Below are 18,585 nucleotides of genomic sequence, written 5' to 3' on the forward strand. Positions count from 1 at the left end.
ATGGGAAGTGGTGCTGTGGCTCAAAGTGGTAGAGTGCTAGCCTTGAACAAAGAGAGCTCAGGGATGGTGGCTAGCTCTGAGTTTAAGCTCTATAACGGACTAAAATCCTAATCTTAATTTTAATAATATGGCAGGCATTGATTTAACTTGTTAGAAAACTGTCAATCTGTTTTCTAAAATGGACCATTTTACAATCTCACAAGCAGTGTAGGAGAGCTATATTTTCTTCCTTTTTCTTTTAAGTAAGTTTCTTGAGTGTTACTTTTACTTAATTGATTTCTTGCTATTTTTTTTTTTTGCAGGTCCTGGGCCTTGAACTCAGGGATTAGGCACTGTCCTTGAGTCTCTTTGTGCTCAAGGTTAGCCCTCCACCATTTGAGCCACAGCGTTGCTTCTGGCTTTCTGAGTAATTTATTGGAGAAAAGAGTTTCGTGGCTGGGCGCTGGTGGCTCAGGCCTGTAATCCTAGCTACTCAGAAGGCTGAGATCTGAGGATCGCAGTTCAAAGCCAGCCGGGGCAGGAAAGTCCATGAAACTCTTATCTCCAATTAACCACCAGAAAACTGGAGGTAGTGCTATGGCTCAAGTGGTAGAGTGCTAGCCTTGAGCTGAAGAGCTGAGGGACAGTGCTCGCCTCATAACCACCACCACCAACAACAAAAAAAGAGTTTTCTGCATGGGCTGGCTTTGAACTGCAGTCCTCAGATCTTAGCCTCGTGAGTAGCTGGATTATAGATGTGAGCCACCAGCGCCTGGCTTCATACTATCATCTTCCTTTCTCTTTTTTCTTTTGTTCAGCCCTAGGGCTTGAACTCAAGGCCTAGGCATTGTCTCTGAGCTGAACTTCTTTTGCTCAAGACTAACATTCTACCACTTGAGCCAAAGTACTACTTCCAGGTTTTTCTGTTTATGTGGTACTGAAGAATCCAACCCAGGGCTGCATGCATGCTAGGCAAACACTCTACCACTAAGCAACATTCCCAGCCCTTATACTATCTTCTTATATGACTTATTTTATAGAGTTTCTGCTTGAAATTTTTGTCTAGTTACAAAAATAAACAATTAGCTCTCATATTCGGATATAAATTCATAGCTGATAAATGTTTTCTCCTGGCCTGGAGCTTAAATGTTATTTTCAATTCATTTTTTTTTATCAAATTAGACTTGATGAATTTAAATTTCTTTATGTTGTACTTTTTAATCTTCCATTTATGAAGCTTTTGTCTGCTTAACAATACTGAGATTTTCTTCTAGCGGTTTTAGAGTTTAAGTTTTACACTCCCTTTATGATCCATCGGAGTTGATTGACTTTTTGTGTAAGATAAATTGCTTGTTACAGAGGGATTTAGTTGTTCCAGCACCATTTTTCAAAACACAGTCCATTCGTATATGGAAGAGCCTTGACATTTTGGTCAAAAATAATTAATGCTTATATATAAGGACAAAAATGATATAAGGTATATTTAAATATTTTGTAAATTTCTGGGGAGATTCATAATGGGTGGGCCAAACATTAAAAGTGATCATGTACATCAACACCAATCATTTTTACCCAAATATACTTTGCCTTGAATATTTCTTTGTGTATCTAGAATTAATGTAACAATTTTGTTGATTCTAAAACTACATGAATTGTAATGTCCATTTTACAAACACAGAAATAATCTACCCACTATTAACTATGTAGGCTTTCTGGTGAAGAGAAGCCTTGACTTATGTGTTTTGAATTTTATAATGCCCATAGGTTTCAGAATTTTCTTCAAATGTAAAGGAGCTCTCTTTGTCTGTCTCTCTCTCTTCACACACAACATACAACACACACATCTTCCTTTTAAAATGCAAACATATAGCAATGATAAAATGACCATAATTTAACTTTCTATAAGAGGAGTGCCAAAAATACTTAATTTGTGATAAGGGAAAAATATAGAGAAGGAAACTCAGTGGCTATGAAAACAGATCCAAAAATTTAATGATTTAAAAAGAATCTCTACATCTACAAGATGGTAAAGAATGACAGAGATGGAAGATTTTGGTTCTAAAAACATGAAATGTCACCATATAGCTTAGGACAAATCCATCATCTCCTAAGGAATATACATCATACAAGGAAATGTACAAGGATATATACACTTTTTAACTGCTTCAAGTGTTACTGCTGCTCAGCAACACTTTTCCTCCATACACATTTACTTGTGGTACAAGGCAGCTTTAATCTATGTACAATGAAGAGCTTTGAGAATTACCATAGCAATTGTTTGGAAAAGCACCATCCATGATAATTTCCAGTGATTTGTTTTTTTAAAAACGCACTAAGATCATACATTCTTCTTTAATCTTTTCTTGTTCTGATAGTTTGGTTGTTCAAAACGAGCAAACTCTATTAAATCTAGGCAGAAATTGCAAATAAAAACATGTTACCAAGTGGGCTAGAATGAAACTACTTCTGTGTACTGACAGATCATAGAAAACATCTTATTTTTTGGTGGTTAATTGCAGAAAAAAAAAAGCCTCTCAGAGTTTCCTGTGTGGGCTAGCTTTGAATCTCGAGCTTCAGATCTTAGCTTCCTGAGTAGATAGTATAACTTGACTCGGCAATATAGGAATACGTTTACCAAATTACCAAATTGCCCATGATGAAGCTGATGGCCAATGCCCTATTCACACAGTTTAGGTGTGAGGAGACAGAATATGGAATAAATGTTGTGATTAGCTTTGAGATGGAGGTGGGGATTGTCCATAGTCACTGGCCACACAGAGTTGTAAAGATTAGGGGGACTGTGCAGCTGCATATTTGAGCTTTAAGGCAAGTGTGACCAAGCAGTAAGAAAGAAAGATATGGCCTGGTAACACTAAACTTCCGTAATGAAGGAACTGTCAGTTTCCCTCTGAATGGGGATAGGCGTATCTAAGTAGATGTGAAGAGTCAGAAAGGCCTTTACTTACAACTGGCAGATGAAACTATTCCTTTTTAAATTGTGGTTGGCAATTCTCATGTGTTTTCATGAAATTCTGCTGCAAATATTGTTGGAAAAAACAATTCTAAGAGACTTTTGAAAAGTGTCATGCCTGAATCACTTACAAACCCAGATCCAGTACCCCCAGGGAAACTAGTATTCTCTCTTTATTGTAGCTTCTTGTCAAGTGTTGAAACAATCTCATCTTAATCAACTGTGGACATAGCTTCTTAATATAGTACATGTGCCTCTCTTTCTTCCTGGCACCTGACATTTTGGAACTTGAGTTAATAAGGACTTTCTGAAAATTTCTCCCCAAAAGGACTTTTTCAACCATAAATGGAACATTTTGTTAGAATGTGTTCAAGGCAGTTGATTTTGAAATAAGTTTCCAAACACGAATAAGCCATACTGTGCCTCATTGTGTGGGAGGAAAACACTGGCAAACATACTATGCTTCCCAGATTTGGGTGTGCCAGACTCAGATCATCATGAAAACATGTAGAGCAATATTACAAACAGCTGGTACATTTTTCTAAAAAATCCCCAAAATGCAGCATTCGGAGGTACTTACTAAGGTGCTTTTTAATTCATTTTTTTCAATGGAATGTATCAGACAAACATCTACAAACACAAATCCACAACACAGGGACAAATTTCTATACAGCTTATGTCTTAGATACTTGTATGTCTACATAAGAACCACACAGGGAAAAATAAGTGATCTCCCTCTCTAGCTCCCTGAATTTTCTGAAAGTTGTCTAACTCATAAAATGTTAAAATATTCCATTTTCATATAAAATAATCTATAAAAATAGATAATATTTACAAAAACCAGATAGTATTTCCAGTTTTCCTTAGTAATCATTCATTCAGCCCTCTCCTGGTTCTGGTCCTTTTCTTCTCAGAATGTGGCCATCTCCAGCAAGGAGCGCTTGAAGAGCTGTGCATTTCTGGACAGGTCAGTTACTTGGTGCACCATTTCTTGCAGGGCTGTGGTGCTGGGATAATGGAGGGCCGCCATCTTGGTTGCCATTACTATGGTCTTGAGCTGTTCACAGAGCTGGTTGCTAGAGTTCATGACTTTGTTGCGGATATCCTGGGCAGCTACCTGCCTTGTCAGGGTATCTCCAATGAACACCAGTTTGTGTGCACTGAGGATAACGAACTTGCTGTGGGCCACAAAGATCCGAGGAGGCTGAGCTGAACTGACGCAGCTGAAGAGAGCATCAATGGCGTTAAGAAGGGATATGAAATGAGTCTCACACTGGTCATAGTAGAAGCAAAGTAACTGCCGATCCTGGACCCCCACGGTGCTGTTTGTGGTGGGGAGGTTCTGAGGGGGCTTCCACTTGGAGATATCATTCTCCACCGGCTTGGTGATTTCTTGTTCCAAAAGCTGGAACTGACTCAGCTAAAAGGAAGAGGAGAATAGATTTCATGAAACACAAAGATGTGTGTGATAATGTAATGAGTAGTGGCAAGAGTTGTAGCGCAGTGGGTTTCATCCCACTGAACAAGGATAAGGCCCTTGTTACCAGTAAGGTAACTTGGTCAAGTTGCTTTGCTTCCTAAACTATAAGTGGATGTTGGGGATGATGATCCCTAAGAAGTCCCTCATCTCAGACCTGTGGTGACACCACTGGTCTCTTCTGCCTTCTTTGTTTTGTAAGTTGAATATAATTGTGGTGTGTGTGTGTGTGTGTGTGTGTGCAGGTACTGGGGCTTGAACTCAGGGCCTCACACCTTTGCTTCACTTTTTCTGTTCAATGTTAGCACTCTACTCCTTGAGCCACACCTCTACTTCCAGCGTTTTGCTGGTAAATTGGAGATAAGAGTCTCTCAGGTTTGAATGCCTAGGCTAGCTTTGAACGAAGATCCTCATATCTCAGCCTCCTCAGTGGCTTGGATGCATAGGTCCCTAGTGCCTGGCTCCCTTTTGGTCTGGTAGCATAGAATTTAAACCCCAGCCTTGTCACCTATGTCTTTATGAAAGTTAAACGAGCTAAATGTTCACGAAATACTTAGAAGAGTGTTTGGTATATCATAGGCTCAGTGTAAATGTTTATTAAACACTGAGTGGTAGTATCTGAAAACCAAATACAACGAGTTTGTTGTCAAATAATTTACCATTGATTTTGTTCCTTATTGAGGAAGGTATTGGCTCTCTCCTTAAGATGTTCAGACCAAATGAAAACTCATGACCTCTTTCTCTTCCCCCAAGAAATGCTTTTTGTTTTGTGGAAGTTGCTTGCTTCTCAAGAATCACTATGGCTTCCTCAAGTTCTCCCAAACTCTTCTGTATTGTTTGGTCACAGAACAATGCAAATGGAAGCCCACACAGGAGGATGTTCCAAAGTATTTAGTAATAGTGAATTCTATTTCATATAGCTTCTACTTGTGTAAGTATGTTTGTCAGCAAATCCTCTCATTAGATGGAGAGAGACAGATTACTTTCTCATTTTGTAAAGAAGTAATTAGGATTCTTGGTTGGCCAGAATGCAAAGTTTAGAAGTCAGGTTTCCTGGAGAGGACATGCTGTGTCATGTTATCACCTGCCATTTCATTTCATTTTAAAGGCCTTCCAATCTTCAACCCATTTCTGTATATTTGTCCACACAATACCCATCATGACCTGGCCTACTCATACTTCATCTCTGAATGAGCATGCCCTGCCCAAAGCCTTCGTTTGTTTTGAGAACATTGTATCCTCACATCCTTCTCTTAGACTAGACCACTCACAGCCAAGACATAGGCTTGTGTTGCTGCCAAAAGACAGATAGAGATGACATGGGAGAGATGAGAACCAGAATTTGTGAGGGATTTAAATCATAGAAGGCAGTTGACCATCCGCTGAAGAAGCTGAGATAAAATGGCATCTACAGGAAAGCCTTTGGAGCTAGGCACACTGGCACATACCAAAATCCTTGCAGTCAGGAGGCTGATGGAAAAAAGAACCTACATTTGATGCCAGCCTAAGTTATTAAACAAAACAAACAGAAATTATTCTTATAGGAAGGGCTTGAGTGGCATTTATAGGCTCCATTGAGCTAGAAGGGGGAATCAGATGACTAGATGACCAGAGGGAATGTCAGAAGGCAGAGAAGAATGAAGCAGATGTATAGAGAGAAGCAGAGCTTGAAGTATTCAAAGGAGAGAGAATACGAAGTCCTAGTTTCCATTAAACTGAGCTATATCTTCATTTTTCCGATCTTGAATTTCATTACTCTGACCTCAATAGAAAACTAATGTGCTTGGGCAAGCTTGAGCGGGTCTTGTGTTTCAAGACCAAAAGTCTTAACAGTTCCTAATAAGTTATGTATAAACAGATTGAGTCTGAGGGACAAAAAAGGTCATTTGGATGTAGTCAAAGTACACCCAGCTGTATCAGTGAGACCATCAACCTCCTCTTTGTTCTTGTACCTATTATATGCCTGAGAGCTTATTTATGCCAATGTGCTGGCAGGACCCAAATGAGAATCTTTTCAAGTTACACTTTCACTACTAAGCAGGAACCTTTTTGCCCATTTACCTGATGATGTTCCAGCTGCATCTTGCTCTGCTTGATGATATTCTCTTTCTCTAACAACTCCTTCTGTTGCCTCTCAAACTCCTCCTTACCCTGTTGCCAACATGAAGAACATATTAGCCCGTCACTGTGAGTCATTTAGGCCAATCATATCATTGACTATGTATATCCTCTCTCATTTTCCACTCTCTTGGTCACTTCCCATAAATTAGGCCCTGAAAATCCCAAATAGGTATGACAGGCATCTTCTTTGGCCACTGCTTCCAGAGTCACCATGGAGGTTAAGGCTGAAAACTGAGGGCTGTTTCTTGGTTTCTTTTTGGGTCCGGTCATGAAGCCTGAACTCTGGGCCTGGGCACTGTCCTTCAGCTCTTCAGCTCAAGGCTAGCGCTCTACCACTTGAGCCACAGTGCCACTTCCGGCTTTTGTCTTTTTGCTTATGTAGTGCTGAGGAATCGAACCCAGGGCCTCATGCATGCAAGGCGAGCGCTCTACCACTGAGCCACCTTCCCAGCCCCCTGAGGGCTGTTTCTATGTGGGTGCCATATTCTCTGTATGCTGCCACTTTCACATTTTGCTATAATCCTCTTGGATTCTAGAAACTTGGAACTTCCCTCCCCCTTTTTTTTTTGATCGGTCGTGGGGCTTGAACTCTGGGCTTGGGCGCTGTCCCTACTCTCTTCGGCTCAAGGCGAGTGCTCTACCACTTCCAGTTTTCTAGTGGTTTATTGGAGATAAGAGTCTCACAGACTTTCCTGCCCAGGCTGGCTTTGAATTGCGATCCTCAGATCTCAGCCTCCTGAGTAGCTAGGATTACAGGTGTGAGCCACCGGTGCCTGGCTACTTGGAACTTCCTTAAGAAGCACTAATGATCATGGTTCTTTTCTAGCAGGCTAAATAGGTTATAGGTGAATCTATAATCCTCTAGAGGTGGTCTATGTGTGGTCATTTCACTTCTAGTTTCTTTGACTCACCCACTCAAAATTTTTCATTCTCAATGTGTAGAATTGAAAGGGCACGGAGGCAGGTGTCAGTGTGTCTATCTGCTCTCCCTACATTACCCATTCTTAGCACCAATTATTGGCTTTACTGCTTAGTGGATACCCCCACTCCCTTGTACTCAGGGGCATTTAGTAGTTTAAAAGCTTTCAGTACAAGTAAGTCATAGCTCTCCATCAAATGAAAAGAATGGCAGAATTAGAAGTAAGCCCAAGTATAAATATTTATTGTTCTCCTTCTTCATACTGAGGTTTGAACTCAGAGCCTTGGTCTTGGTAAGAGGCATTCTTACCACTGAGCCACGCCTTCAGCCCTGATGTGTGCTTATTTTGGAGAGACATCTAGCTCCCTGTCCAGGAGCACACCTGAGTGTAAAACACCTGTTCAGATTCCCACGGTAGCTAGGACAACAGGCTTGTGCCTCCACATTTAGTTCTTCATTGAGAAAGAGTCTCATAAGCATTTTTATTTTCTGCATGGACTGGCTTAGAACCATGATCCAAATAATCTTAGCTTCCTAAGTAGCGAGGAGTAGAGGATGAACTGCTAGTGTCCTGTTGTGTGGGCTTCCAGGTCAACTTAGAAGTTGACAGGATTCCTACTGTTGAAAGTAGACTGTGATTCTAGTTTTCCATATTCAAGTGAAGTTTGAGGCCAGTTGGTCCACTGGTCCTCTAAGGAAGTATGAGACTAGGTACACACACACACACACACACACACACACACACACACACACACACACAGAGGTAGACCAAGAATGTATCTTGGAAGTGATTTAGGTATTGAAGTTTTCAATGTTTTACCTTAATAGTGAAATCTTTTTACTTTTTTTTTAAAGTTTTCTAAGACAATAAACTACCATATAAACCATATCATAAAATACAAGAAGGAGCTGGTATAATTACAGGCGGACCTGCTCTCCTTTGGCAAGTTTCCAGCTGCCTGTGGCATATCAATGGGGTCTAACCATACCTGCATATCATTTGTTTGCAAATGAAATTAAGACCCAGGAAGATGACATGAACTGGCGCACAACTATTGTCAGTAAGATCTAGAGCTAACGTCTCAGGACCCTCAGACCCTCTATTTTTTTCCACCTTCAATTTTCCAATATCACCTCCAATTTCCAAACCACTGGGCTAACACCCATCATGTTCTGTCTTTTGGTAGTTGGCCCAACAACCTTACAGACTTCCTGAGTATGAGTGCACACGGTCTAGGAGTCTGAGGTCTTTACCTGTAGGTGGACGTAATCATAATCATCCATCCAGCTTCTTTCTGAGCCATCACTGCTACCACAGTCTGGTGGCTGGTCCTTGCCGAGGGTAGGGGTCAGTGGTTTGCTGTGGGCCTGGGTCTTATAGTCACCAGGCCGTAGCAGTTGCATCTGGGACCCAGGGTGTGTGTACTCAGGTGAGTTCGTGATACTTTCAGGCCCATTCTTCAGATGCCAACTGCTGGGGCCTGGTCTGAAGAGGGCCTCGGCATTGGTGTTGATGGTGGTGGTCAGTTGCTTGGCATCGTCAGGCACTGTCTTGGCCACCATCACAAACCGGTCCAGATCATCACATTTGTTCTGGGGCTTGTTGATGGCTAGGATATTCAGAGACCAGCTGCATTCATTTAAGTCATGGCTGGTTTGACTTAGAATCTGATGAGAGTCTTCGACTCTTTGGAGCTCTCGCTTCATTTTGTTGTGGAGGACAAGTTCTGGGAGGCAGGAGGCATTAGCTACAGCACCCTTGGCAAAATGGAGGTACTCCCTCAGAAACAGCTCCACCTTGTCTACTGTGGTGCGTATCTCATTGATGTGTCGCTCCATGTATCCATAACACCTCCAGTCTGTGGTGACCAGTGCCATGAGGCTACTCACACCCATCTCCAGGGCCTGCTGGAGCCGATGGAGCCTCTCGATGGCTGTATCTGGATCCAGCAAGAGTCTTTTGTCCTGAGATGGGGAGGCTGATAGGGAGGACTCCTTTGAAGAGGTGGAAGATGTGGACATATTACTCCTGGTGCTGCCTGTACTAGAGAAAGACAGTCGGTTGATTCCATCGACCACATCCCGGGAGCCCTTAGTCTCTGCTGGGTTATGCAGAGGGACGTCGTAAACACCATCTCTTTCCTGGGGGTTTGCTTTCTCATGGCTTTCTGTTGGTGGCTCCAGAAACTGGACCCCGCGGGGGACATCATAGGCATCACTCGGGGTGCCTGAGGACTGAGCCAGCTGTGGGGGCGAATGATGCAGAGACAGGGCCTGGAGCCTTCGAGGTACAGGCTCAGTGGCTCCTGGAGCATCACAGTTGCAATTGGTGTGAAGGTCCTTCTCCGTTGGCTTGGTGCTGGCTGGGGGGATGTCATAAACCCCCTCAGGTCTGATGTCTGGCCTTCCAGGTTGTCTCATCGGAGGAGGAAAGTCATATTCCTTTTCCCGAAGGCCTGCTTCATCTCGGCAGGCAGGTGGTGGAATGGCATAGACCTGGAAGGTACAGAAAGAGCAAAACTTGTTATTTGTGTAGTTGGCATTCAGAAACTGAACAGTCCAGGAAAAGGCAGCCCCGTACAGGTCTGTATCTGAGCTGTCCCCATTCTTTCCCTCATCACTAGTAGGTGCTTCTCAAGAGGCTGCAGAGATCCTGGGGTGGGGCAAGAGGGGCTGTCCTTCCTGGATTGGTCATGTAGAGAGAGACGCACATTATCACATTGCTTGAGACCTGTGTGATCCCTCTGCTGTCCCTGCTTATCACGTGAACTATGAAGCTGCCTGAGTTCTGTGGTTCCCTTACCGGTGCAGGTAGGATAAGTACGTGTGCAGTTCAGGTACACCCCAGGGGCTAGTGTGACCCAGCAAGCTGCCTCTTGTATATGGACTGTGGAGGCTGTAGACCCCTCTATAAAGATGAGCTCTGATAGCTCTCCCAGTAATCACTCTCCCTTCCATTTAGCTCTCCTTATTGACTTTCCCATTTTATAGGCAATGCCCTAAATTTGAACTCTCTAGAATTATTATTATTATGTTTTTGCCAGTCCTGGGCCTGGGCACTATCCTTGAGTGTCTTTTTTTGGTGGGGGGTGGGTCCGGTTGTGGGGCCTGAACTCTGGGCCTGGGTGCTGTCCCTTAGCTCTTCAGCTCAAGGCTAGCACTCTACCACTTGAGCCACAGCGCCACTTCCGGCTTTTTTTCCTGCTTATGTGGTGCTGAGGAATCGAACCCAGGGCCTCAAGCATGCAAGGCAAGCACTCTACCACTGAGCCACCTTCCCAGCCTAGGGTGTCTTTTTTTTTTTCAAACTAGCCCTCTACCACTGAGACACAGCACCACTTCTGGCTTTTTCCATTCATGTGGTACTGAGGAATCAAACCCAGGGCTTCATGCATGTTAGGCAAGCACTCTACCGCTAAGTCACCTTCCCAGCCTCTAGAATTATTATTATTATTTTTGTTGGTCATGGGCCTGAACACTGTCCCTCAGCTCTTCAGCTCAAGGCTAGCGCTCTACCACTTGAGCCACTGCGCCACTTCTGGTTTTCTGGTGGTTAATTGTAGATAAGAGTGTCATAGACTTTCCTGCCTGGGCTGGCTTTGAATGTGATCCTCAGATCTCAGCCTCCTGAGTAGCTAGGATTATAGGCGTGAGCCATTGGCACCCAGCTTAGAATTATTTTTAATTATTGCTTTTCCATTTCTTATTCTTTCCCCTTCCCCTTCCCTTTTCCCTTGGCTCCTCTCTTCTCTCCCTTTACTTTCCTACTCCCCCTCTCTCCCTTCCTTCTTTCTCTCACCAAGTCTAGTTCCCTGTAGAGGTTGCCTTTTTGTTTTATCCCAAAGAACTAACACACACACACACACACACACACACACACACAACATACACAGTAGTTTTCCTTCAAATGCTCACTTACCCCTTTAGTTGGAGGGATGTCATAAACCCCTTGAGGTTTTATCTCTCCTACTGGGACTGAAAATGCAGGGCCTTTCACTGATGAAGGAGGGATGTCATATACCTGAAGAGAAATACTTGGTTACCCACAATGGAAACATCTTATATTAGTAATTTTATACTATATTCTTTCATTGTGCATTTGTTTGCCAGATTATGAACAGACTTGATCCTTGGCACCATTCTATCTCCTAAGTAAGTGGTTGATAGGAGTTTCCTTTATAAATTTGCATTCTTCAATTTAGATCGAATACAAAAATGATCTTAAATGACAATATATCCCTACTATGTACTTTAAATTGGAATGTAAAATTTATACTTCCTAAGATAAAATGATAAACTGATAAAGCATCAAGAAAGGTTCTTTGATAACAGATTAGGAGTTCTTGGTAAGGCAAATCCAGAAAATATAATTTAGATAATATTGGCTAACATGGTTCCTAGATTGACAACTTTAACAAAGCCTCATATGAAATTCTACCCAATTTGTGGAACTTTATTTCCCTCTATTGTTCTGAAGAAATACTACTCCAAGAGCCCCTCTTTTCCATTGATTGTGTTCTTATCACATACCCCTTGAGTAGTGTGGGAAGGAGGGATATCGTAGACATCCTTTTGGTATCTGGCTGGGTACTCGTACACATAGCCATGGCCTGTCCGCACGGGGGTTACCACCTGTGGGTGAGAACACAGAGCTGTAAGCATCTCCCTGCTTCCTAATCAGGACCTCATCCCTCTCCTATAACCAGGAAGGGTGGAGGAAAGAAGGAAGGAAGAAGGGAGAGAGGAGAAAAAGGGAGTAATGGAGAGAAAGAGGGAAGTGAGAAGAAGGGAGAAGGAGAAGAAGAAAGAAAGAAGGAGAAAAGGAAGCAGACAAGAAGACAGCAGGCTAGTAAACTTATATCCCACTCAGATTCCAACATTGACCAAGTCCTAGAAATCCCTCTGTTGTCTTTCTTTATGTTAACAAAATCATCTCGGAGTTTATCCTGTTGTCTTTCTTAATGTTAACAGAATCATCTCAAAGTTTATCAACTCTTGAAATGTACTTTAAGGAGACTGGTGTTTAAATCATGGAAGACCTAGATGACCCCATGGGAACAGCCAAAGGCTCCAAAACGTTTGTAAAGTGCATAATAGGAATAGTTTGGGCACTTAAAATTCCTCTCATGCCTTCTCCAGTATGCCTCTTCATCTGGCATTATTATTGCAATTCGAACTAAAATTCCACGGGTCACCAGAGCACTTTCACGAAGCAAAGCAGATGCTCAACAGTGCTGTCCTATACGTTTCCAAGAGCTTCCAATTAACTTGGGAAACAAACAAAATACAATTGTCCTTAGATATCTAAGATATCTAAGATATCCAAGATCCCCTATAGATAGCCAAATCTATGGAAGCTCAAGTTTCTTATGGCAAATGGTGCAGTATTTGCATATAACCTGAGCACACTCTCTAGTCCTTAGAAGTGCAATGTATAAGCTATCTCTGTCAACAGACATGTAGATATGTTATACTGTGTTGCTTGAAGAATAATAAGGAAAAAGTGTATGTTCATCCCAGATATAAGTTTTTTTTCCCCTAAGCATTTGTAATTGGCGATTGGTTGAACCTCCGGATGTGGAACCAGAGGTACTGAGGGCTGACTGCACTGGGACAGGAAATCAGTCCTCTGGCCTTGAAGTAGGGATGCTGAATCTAACCTGTGCTGTCTTGGCCATGTGGTAGATGATAGGGTATTGGGTTTAACTGGGTCATTGTGTCTTCATGGTGGAGGCAGGGAAGTCTCAGCTCCCCAGGTGATGGGCATGCTTGAATTCTTCGAGGCAAGGGCAAGGGCTTGGACAATATGTTACTGGACCTGTCAGTCTTGTGTGGTGAACTCTGAAGCTCCCCGTGACCCTGCCCCCTGACCTGACCCTGTTAGACCTGGACTAGCTCAGGTGCAGGTTTGCCATGCCACGTGTCTCCTGTCTGCTTGTGTGCTGTCTTTTGGATCTCCTCCTGGTCAACTTCAGATCTCCATTGGAACAGAGCTGGTGTGTTGGTATTGTTTTCTGCTCTTTCCTCCCCTGCCTGCATGGCTCAGTTTTCTAACAGTGGTAAGTGTATTCGAGGGACTGCAGGTCTTTGTGACAGGAGTCTACCTGTGGTCGCTGGCTTTACAATAAAGACTCCCCATTCAGTCTCTCAGAATGTGACTTCTTTGTTTTCTCGCCTTATAACAGCCTCACCTCTCATTTCTCCATTTCCACAGGAAAACAAACATGCCACCAGTTCCTGAGTACTGGGGATTTCAGAAACTCAATGCACTCGCCGCCGTGACTCTGGCTTCTGAGTCAATTAAATGAATCTCACCTGGCAGGCTCTTATTTTCCTCTCTACATACTACAATGGTTTCTTAAGCACGGGCAGAGACACTATTTAAACAATACATTTTGAAATACAGTTTATCCTCCCAAGGATTCTAAGTTGCCAGCATCTCTTTTCTTTGCCTAACTGTCTCCCCAAAAATTATTAATAATATTCTCAAATAGTACCAAGATGTTTTTGAGAACAGACATTATAAATTAGGAAGAGTTGGCCATTCCCTAGGAAATGCTCATCTTTTATCTTTCTCTAATGTGGAGCCTGGTCAGGCCGCCTCTGAAGCTGTGTGAAGTATGCTCCACGTCCATCTTCTGCTACAGTGGGTGGAACCCAGCCAAATGCACCAATGCTCTGCTCCCCAGGGGCTCAAAAATGCTCCAGTTCAATTTTGTTCTAAATTCCTGTCACTTACAACTGGTTTTATTTCTTGAAATGAAAGTAAAAGAGATTAGTATGCACTCAACATTTCCATCAAGTCTTTTCTGTCTTGTAAAAAAAAAGGAGCCTATTCCTTTAAGGTTTGTTGGCATAGATCATCAGAACCATTCTCCACAATGGCTGCTGTATTGTGCACAGCAAGTCTTCCTTTTTGAAGCAGGAGGCCCTTTGTTAAGGCAAAGCAGGCTGCATTCCTAAAGCCCTTCTGCAAGTTGTGTGTGTGTGTGTGTGTGTGTGTGTGTGTGTGCATGTGTGCACGCACTTGCTATTGTCTAGGAAAGAAATGAAGATCTTCACGAAGTCTATCTCATCAACTCTCTATTTATAGCTCTCTACTGTGGCTTTATACTAGAACCTGTTCACAATGCAGCTTTTGTTCAGTCTGAAAGTTTCCAAGAGTGGCTTTTCTGCAAGGGTGCCAATTTAAGGATAAAGAGAATGGAGAAGCAAAGCTGAAGTGCACCGGAACTGTTCAACTTTCATGTAAAGGAGGGAGGGGGCAGAGGTGATGGGGGGAGGGGGAGGGTTGTACTAGTGTTTGAAAATGGCAGTAGAGGAAATAAATGAGGCCTGACTCTCAGAAAGAGTCACAAGCAAAACCTTTGTGGACCTTCTGGGGGCAGAGGGCATTCATACTTCTTGGTGTTTAACATTTCACTTCCTGACAAATGTCACAGAACCCCAACTTGCTCTCTTTCTCATTTAAAGGATGCCTGTGGTCATCTGGTTTTTAAAGACTTTGCATTCCAAACCAGTCATTTTCCTTGTTTATACAGTTAAAGAACCAGATGGTGCAAACCACTGAGGGAAAAAGCCAACAAGAGACAACGTCCCCAGATTGCAATGTTTCTGATGATGGTACAATCAAAATTCACATGGGCCCACAAATGACATTTAAGTGGGACCGACGTTTTGCATCTGGTCAGACATGTCCAAGACACTTAGTGATCTGAGCTGTGATGTCTAACGGATCGGGAACTGGAAGTCTCTTCGTGGACATTCTCTATCTTGAACTATGGCTGGGGTCACTTTCATGCCAATTGTGTGTTCTCTCCTCAGAGGAAAGTGCTGACCAAGCGAGCTGTCCCTTGGGTTCCAGTTGTGTGGTTCATTAAGACTTCTTTCTCCATGCCTGACAGTAGCACACAAAATTCTTTCTGTTTTCTCTCTGTACCCTAACTTCCTATACCGACCCTCAGCCAAGGGGAACTCCAAGGGGACCTCAAGTTTGGAAGAGGTCTCTAGGGTAGTTGTATGCTCAAGCATGAAAGGAATTGCAATGGAAAAGGACATTTAAAATGAAGTAGCTCAATGAAACCAAGTCAGGTTTTTTCACTGCCCTTTTTCTTTCTGTTTGTTTTCCTTCTCTGCATTCCTCTCATTCTCTGTATTTATTTATAGTTACAAGGGCTTAACCTTGGAAATTACCAAACTGACCTCTTAATTCATTAGTGTTGCTTGAGGGGGATCACTTGTGAGGTCTGTTGGGGGCCAGATGATACTGCAACCATGTTTTGCTCACCTCACAGAGACTCTTCTATGTCAGAGATGGATTTTCTGTCCCTGTCCCCAGGAAGAGTCCAGCCATGCTCAGATGTTAGTATACTAGTATACCTACTATACCGCTCTTGTCAACCAAGAGGACACCCTCAAAACAGACACTTCAGGAAGAGCTACAAATGCAATTTTTTTCTTTGTTCTCTTCTTTAAACTTTTTATCAACTCATATGAATTATTAACAACATACTATACATGCATGTTCAGTCAGTGTTCACTGGCTCAATAAAAACTTATAAGAGAAAAAGAGTCCATCAGTCAATCTCCAAGGCATGGGCCCTGGCCCAGTAGGACTAAAAGACTACAGATAGAGGGTATACTAGGTCTCTGATGAATCTATTTATGTAAGAATGAGCAAAACCACCTCAGCTTTCCCAATCTCACACTAATGGATTTTAATTCACACTATTTTGAGCTTCAGATCCTGGGCACACAGGCTGTTTGGGGAGGTTTTTTTAATGGCTCTGCACCCATCCCATGAATTCAACCAATCTGGAGTGGAAAATACATGGAAAGCTTTCATGTGCAGGCTTTAATTCCCTCATTATTCCTCCCTCAACAGCTAGTTACACATCAAATATTATCAGCCAGTTAGAGATGACCTAAAGTCTATGGGAGATCACGATGAAGGTATAAACAAAAATTATTTTTCCTTTTTGTTTTTTTAATAAGGGTCCTGGGACTCCTTAGGAGCCTGGAACCAATGTCCGGAGATATCAGAGGGATGGCTGTATTTTCATGACCCATAATGTTGAGAGCAATGCATCCTCAAACTTCAAGAAGAGAGTCTCTGTATGGATAGCAAGTGGCTGGAGTACATGCACCTTGAGAACCAATACCAGAGAGAGTCAGTGGGTTGAAAAAAAGGCTCTTGGTGCTCTTCATTGATATTTCCAGGTTCAGTTTGTCTGAACTTGTAGAAACAACTCATGCTTGTGAGGCCATCAACTAAGGTACAGGGGAGAAACGGCTGGGCTTTCTGTGATGGTGAGACATCCTACCAAAAAGAGGTAGTGAGGCCTCTGCTCCAGCTAACAGCTGTTCCCTCCTCCAGTGCTTCCTATGTTGTCAGATCTCTCAAATTGTCAGGAAAACCGAGAAACCCTGGCTTGCTAGGATTGAGTCAAAATTTGAAAACAGAATCTTGGTCAAGTTAAACATGTCTCTGGCTCTGGGGTTGCTTGTCTTCACCTCCATCTTTATCGATGCATTTTTTTTGCCCTCCTTCCTTAGGAACTACTGAACCACTCTGCACATCCTTGAGCGTCAATTAATGTAGAGTCTTCAGTCTTTGGCTTTTCCTAATATTTAGACCAAATTCCATTCCCAAGGCTATGCTGAATGCCTCTCTCGCCCAGTGTCTCTTACCAGGTAAATGATCCCCTGCAGTATCAAGGAGGTACTTACAACTCCTGGAGAGTGACATCTGTGCATCTCTAACAGGGCTCTTCTCTTGTGCCCTCACTCACTGTTGTACCTCTCTATTCTCTTTTCTTCTCTTAGCATTGTGGGGTCAGCGACACCATTTCTTACTCATTGAAACATCAATGGCAGGATTCACCACTGTGCCTTGACTACAGTAGGTTTTAAGCAAGATGGTGTGGATGTAAACAATGTCTCCCTTTATAGAATAAACACAGTTTCGCGCAGCTCTAGGAACTTGAGTAGGGTCCATGGTACAAAAGACAGAGCTCCATCTTAACAGTCATAAGTGGTGTCATTGGGCATGTGAGGGAGCCCAGGAAGCAGACTCAGTGTTAGATGTGGATGAGAAAATGAAATCATGAGGAATGTTCTTCATGTGGCTAAATCACCATGGCAGGGTAAGGAGGATCTGAACAGCCCCAATCCACAATGTCGGGCTGACACCGTCAGCAGGTGGTACAAACACTTGACTTTTTTTCCCATCGCCTCAGCCACAGGCCAGAAACAGATGGAAGAGTGTTTGGGGGGGAAAAGAAACTAAAACAAGCAGCCTTCTTTCTACATTGATATCGGAAGGGAAATAGAACATTAAAAAAACAAACCTATGTCTTGCTTGCTTTGGTGCTGAAGGCATGTGATGGCATCATGTCATGAGAATCTGTGTGACAGAGCCATAGGAAAACTAGGTGTGATGATATCAGTTGGGCTGGCAGAGCTGGACCAGAATTCCAGCTCTACCCTGCAGCAGCCATGAGACCAAGACAGCCACAGAACTTATCATTCTAGGCCTGTTTCTCTATCAGTAAAGTGAAACTAATAGTATTTATCTCTTAAGTTATTGTGAATGTTAGAATTAGACACAGAACACAAAGTTCCTGGTTTAAAGTAAACCTTTAAACCTCAGCCACGGTTATTGCAAGGTTCTGCTCTTTGTATTCATCAGAAATTACCAAATTGCCAGCACCAGTGGCTCATGCCTGTAATCCTAGTTATTCAGGCAGCTGAGATCTGAGGATCAAAGTTCAAAGCCAGCCCAGGCAGGAAAGCCCTTGAGACTTTTATCTCCAATTAGACACCAGAAAACTGGAAGTGGCGCTGTGGCTCAAGTGGTAGAGCACCTGCCTTGAGCTGAAGAGCTCAGGGACAGCACTCACACCCAGAGTTCAAGCCTCATAACCAACAACAACAAAAATTTACCAAATCATAAAGGCGTAAGTTTTATACATTTTATTTATATTTAATTTTGTTTAGGTAGTGCTGGGGTTTGAACTCAGGGTTTTTCAGTTGCTCTTCTTGCTTGCTGGGGTGTGGCTCTACCAATAGAGCCCCTCCTCTAGCTTGGCTTTTTGCTGGTTATTTTGGAGATGGGGT

General features: G+C 42.8%; 1 protein-coding gene across 4 annotated transcripts in view; it reads right to left on the minus strand.

Annotated features, from left to right (window-relative positions):
• Positions 1-1,947: 1,947 nt before the first annotated feature.
• The window catches only part of Nedd9 (neural precursor cell expressed, developmentally down-regulated 9), a 160,447-nt gene continuing 143,809 nt past the window's right edge, over positions 1,948-18,585 (minus strand). For all 4 annotated transcript variants that reach the window (XM_013036500.1, XM_013036501.1, XM_013036502.1 and 1 more), the window contains 5 exons: positions 11,998-12,099; positions 11,387-11,488; positions 8,722-9,963; positions 6,489-6,578; positions 1,948-4,370 (listed from right to left, as the gene is read on the minus strand). In XM_013036500.1, coding sequence (XP_012891954.1) covers positions 3,861-4,370; positions 6,489-6,578; positions 8,722-9,963; positions 11,387-11,488; positions 11,998-12,099 — 2,046 coding nt within the window. In that variant the 3' untranslated portion in view covers positions 1,948-3,860. The remainder of the gene's footprint in view (positions 4,371-6,488; positions 6,579-8,721; positions 9,964-11,386; positions 11,489-11,997; positions 12,100-18,585) is intronic.

The sequence above is a fragment of the Dipodomys ordii genome, unplaced genomic scaffold, assembly GCF_000151885.1.
Source record: "Dipodomys ordii isolate 6190 unplaced genomic scaffold, Dord_2.0 Scaffold296, whole genome shotgun sequence".
Taxonomy (NCBI): domain Eukaryota; kingdom Metazoa; phylum Chordata; class Mammalia; order Rodentia; family Heteromyidae; genus Dipodomys; species Dipodomys ordii.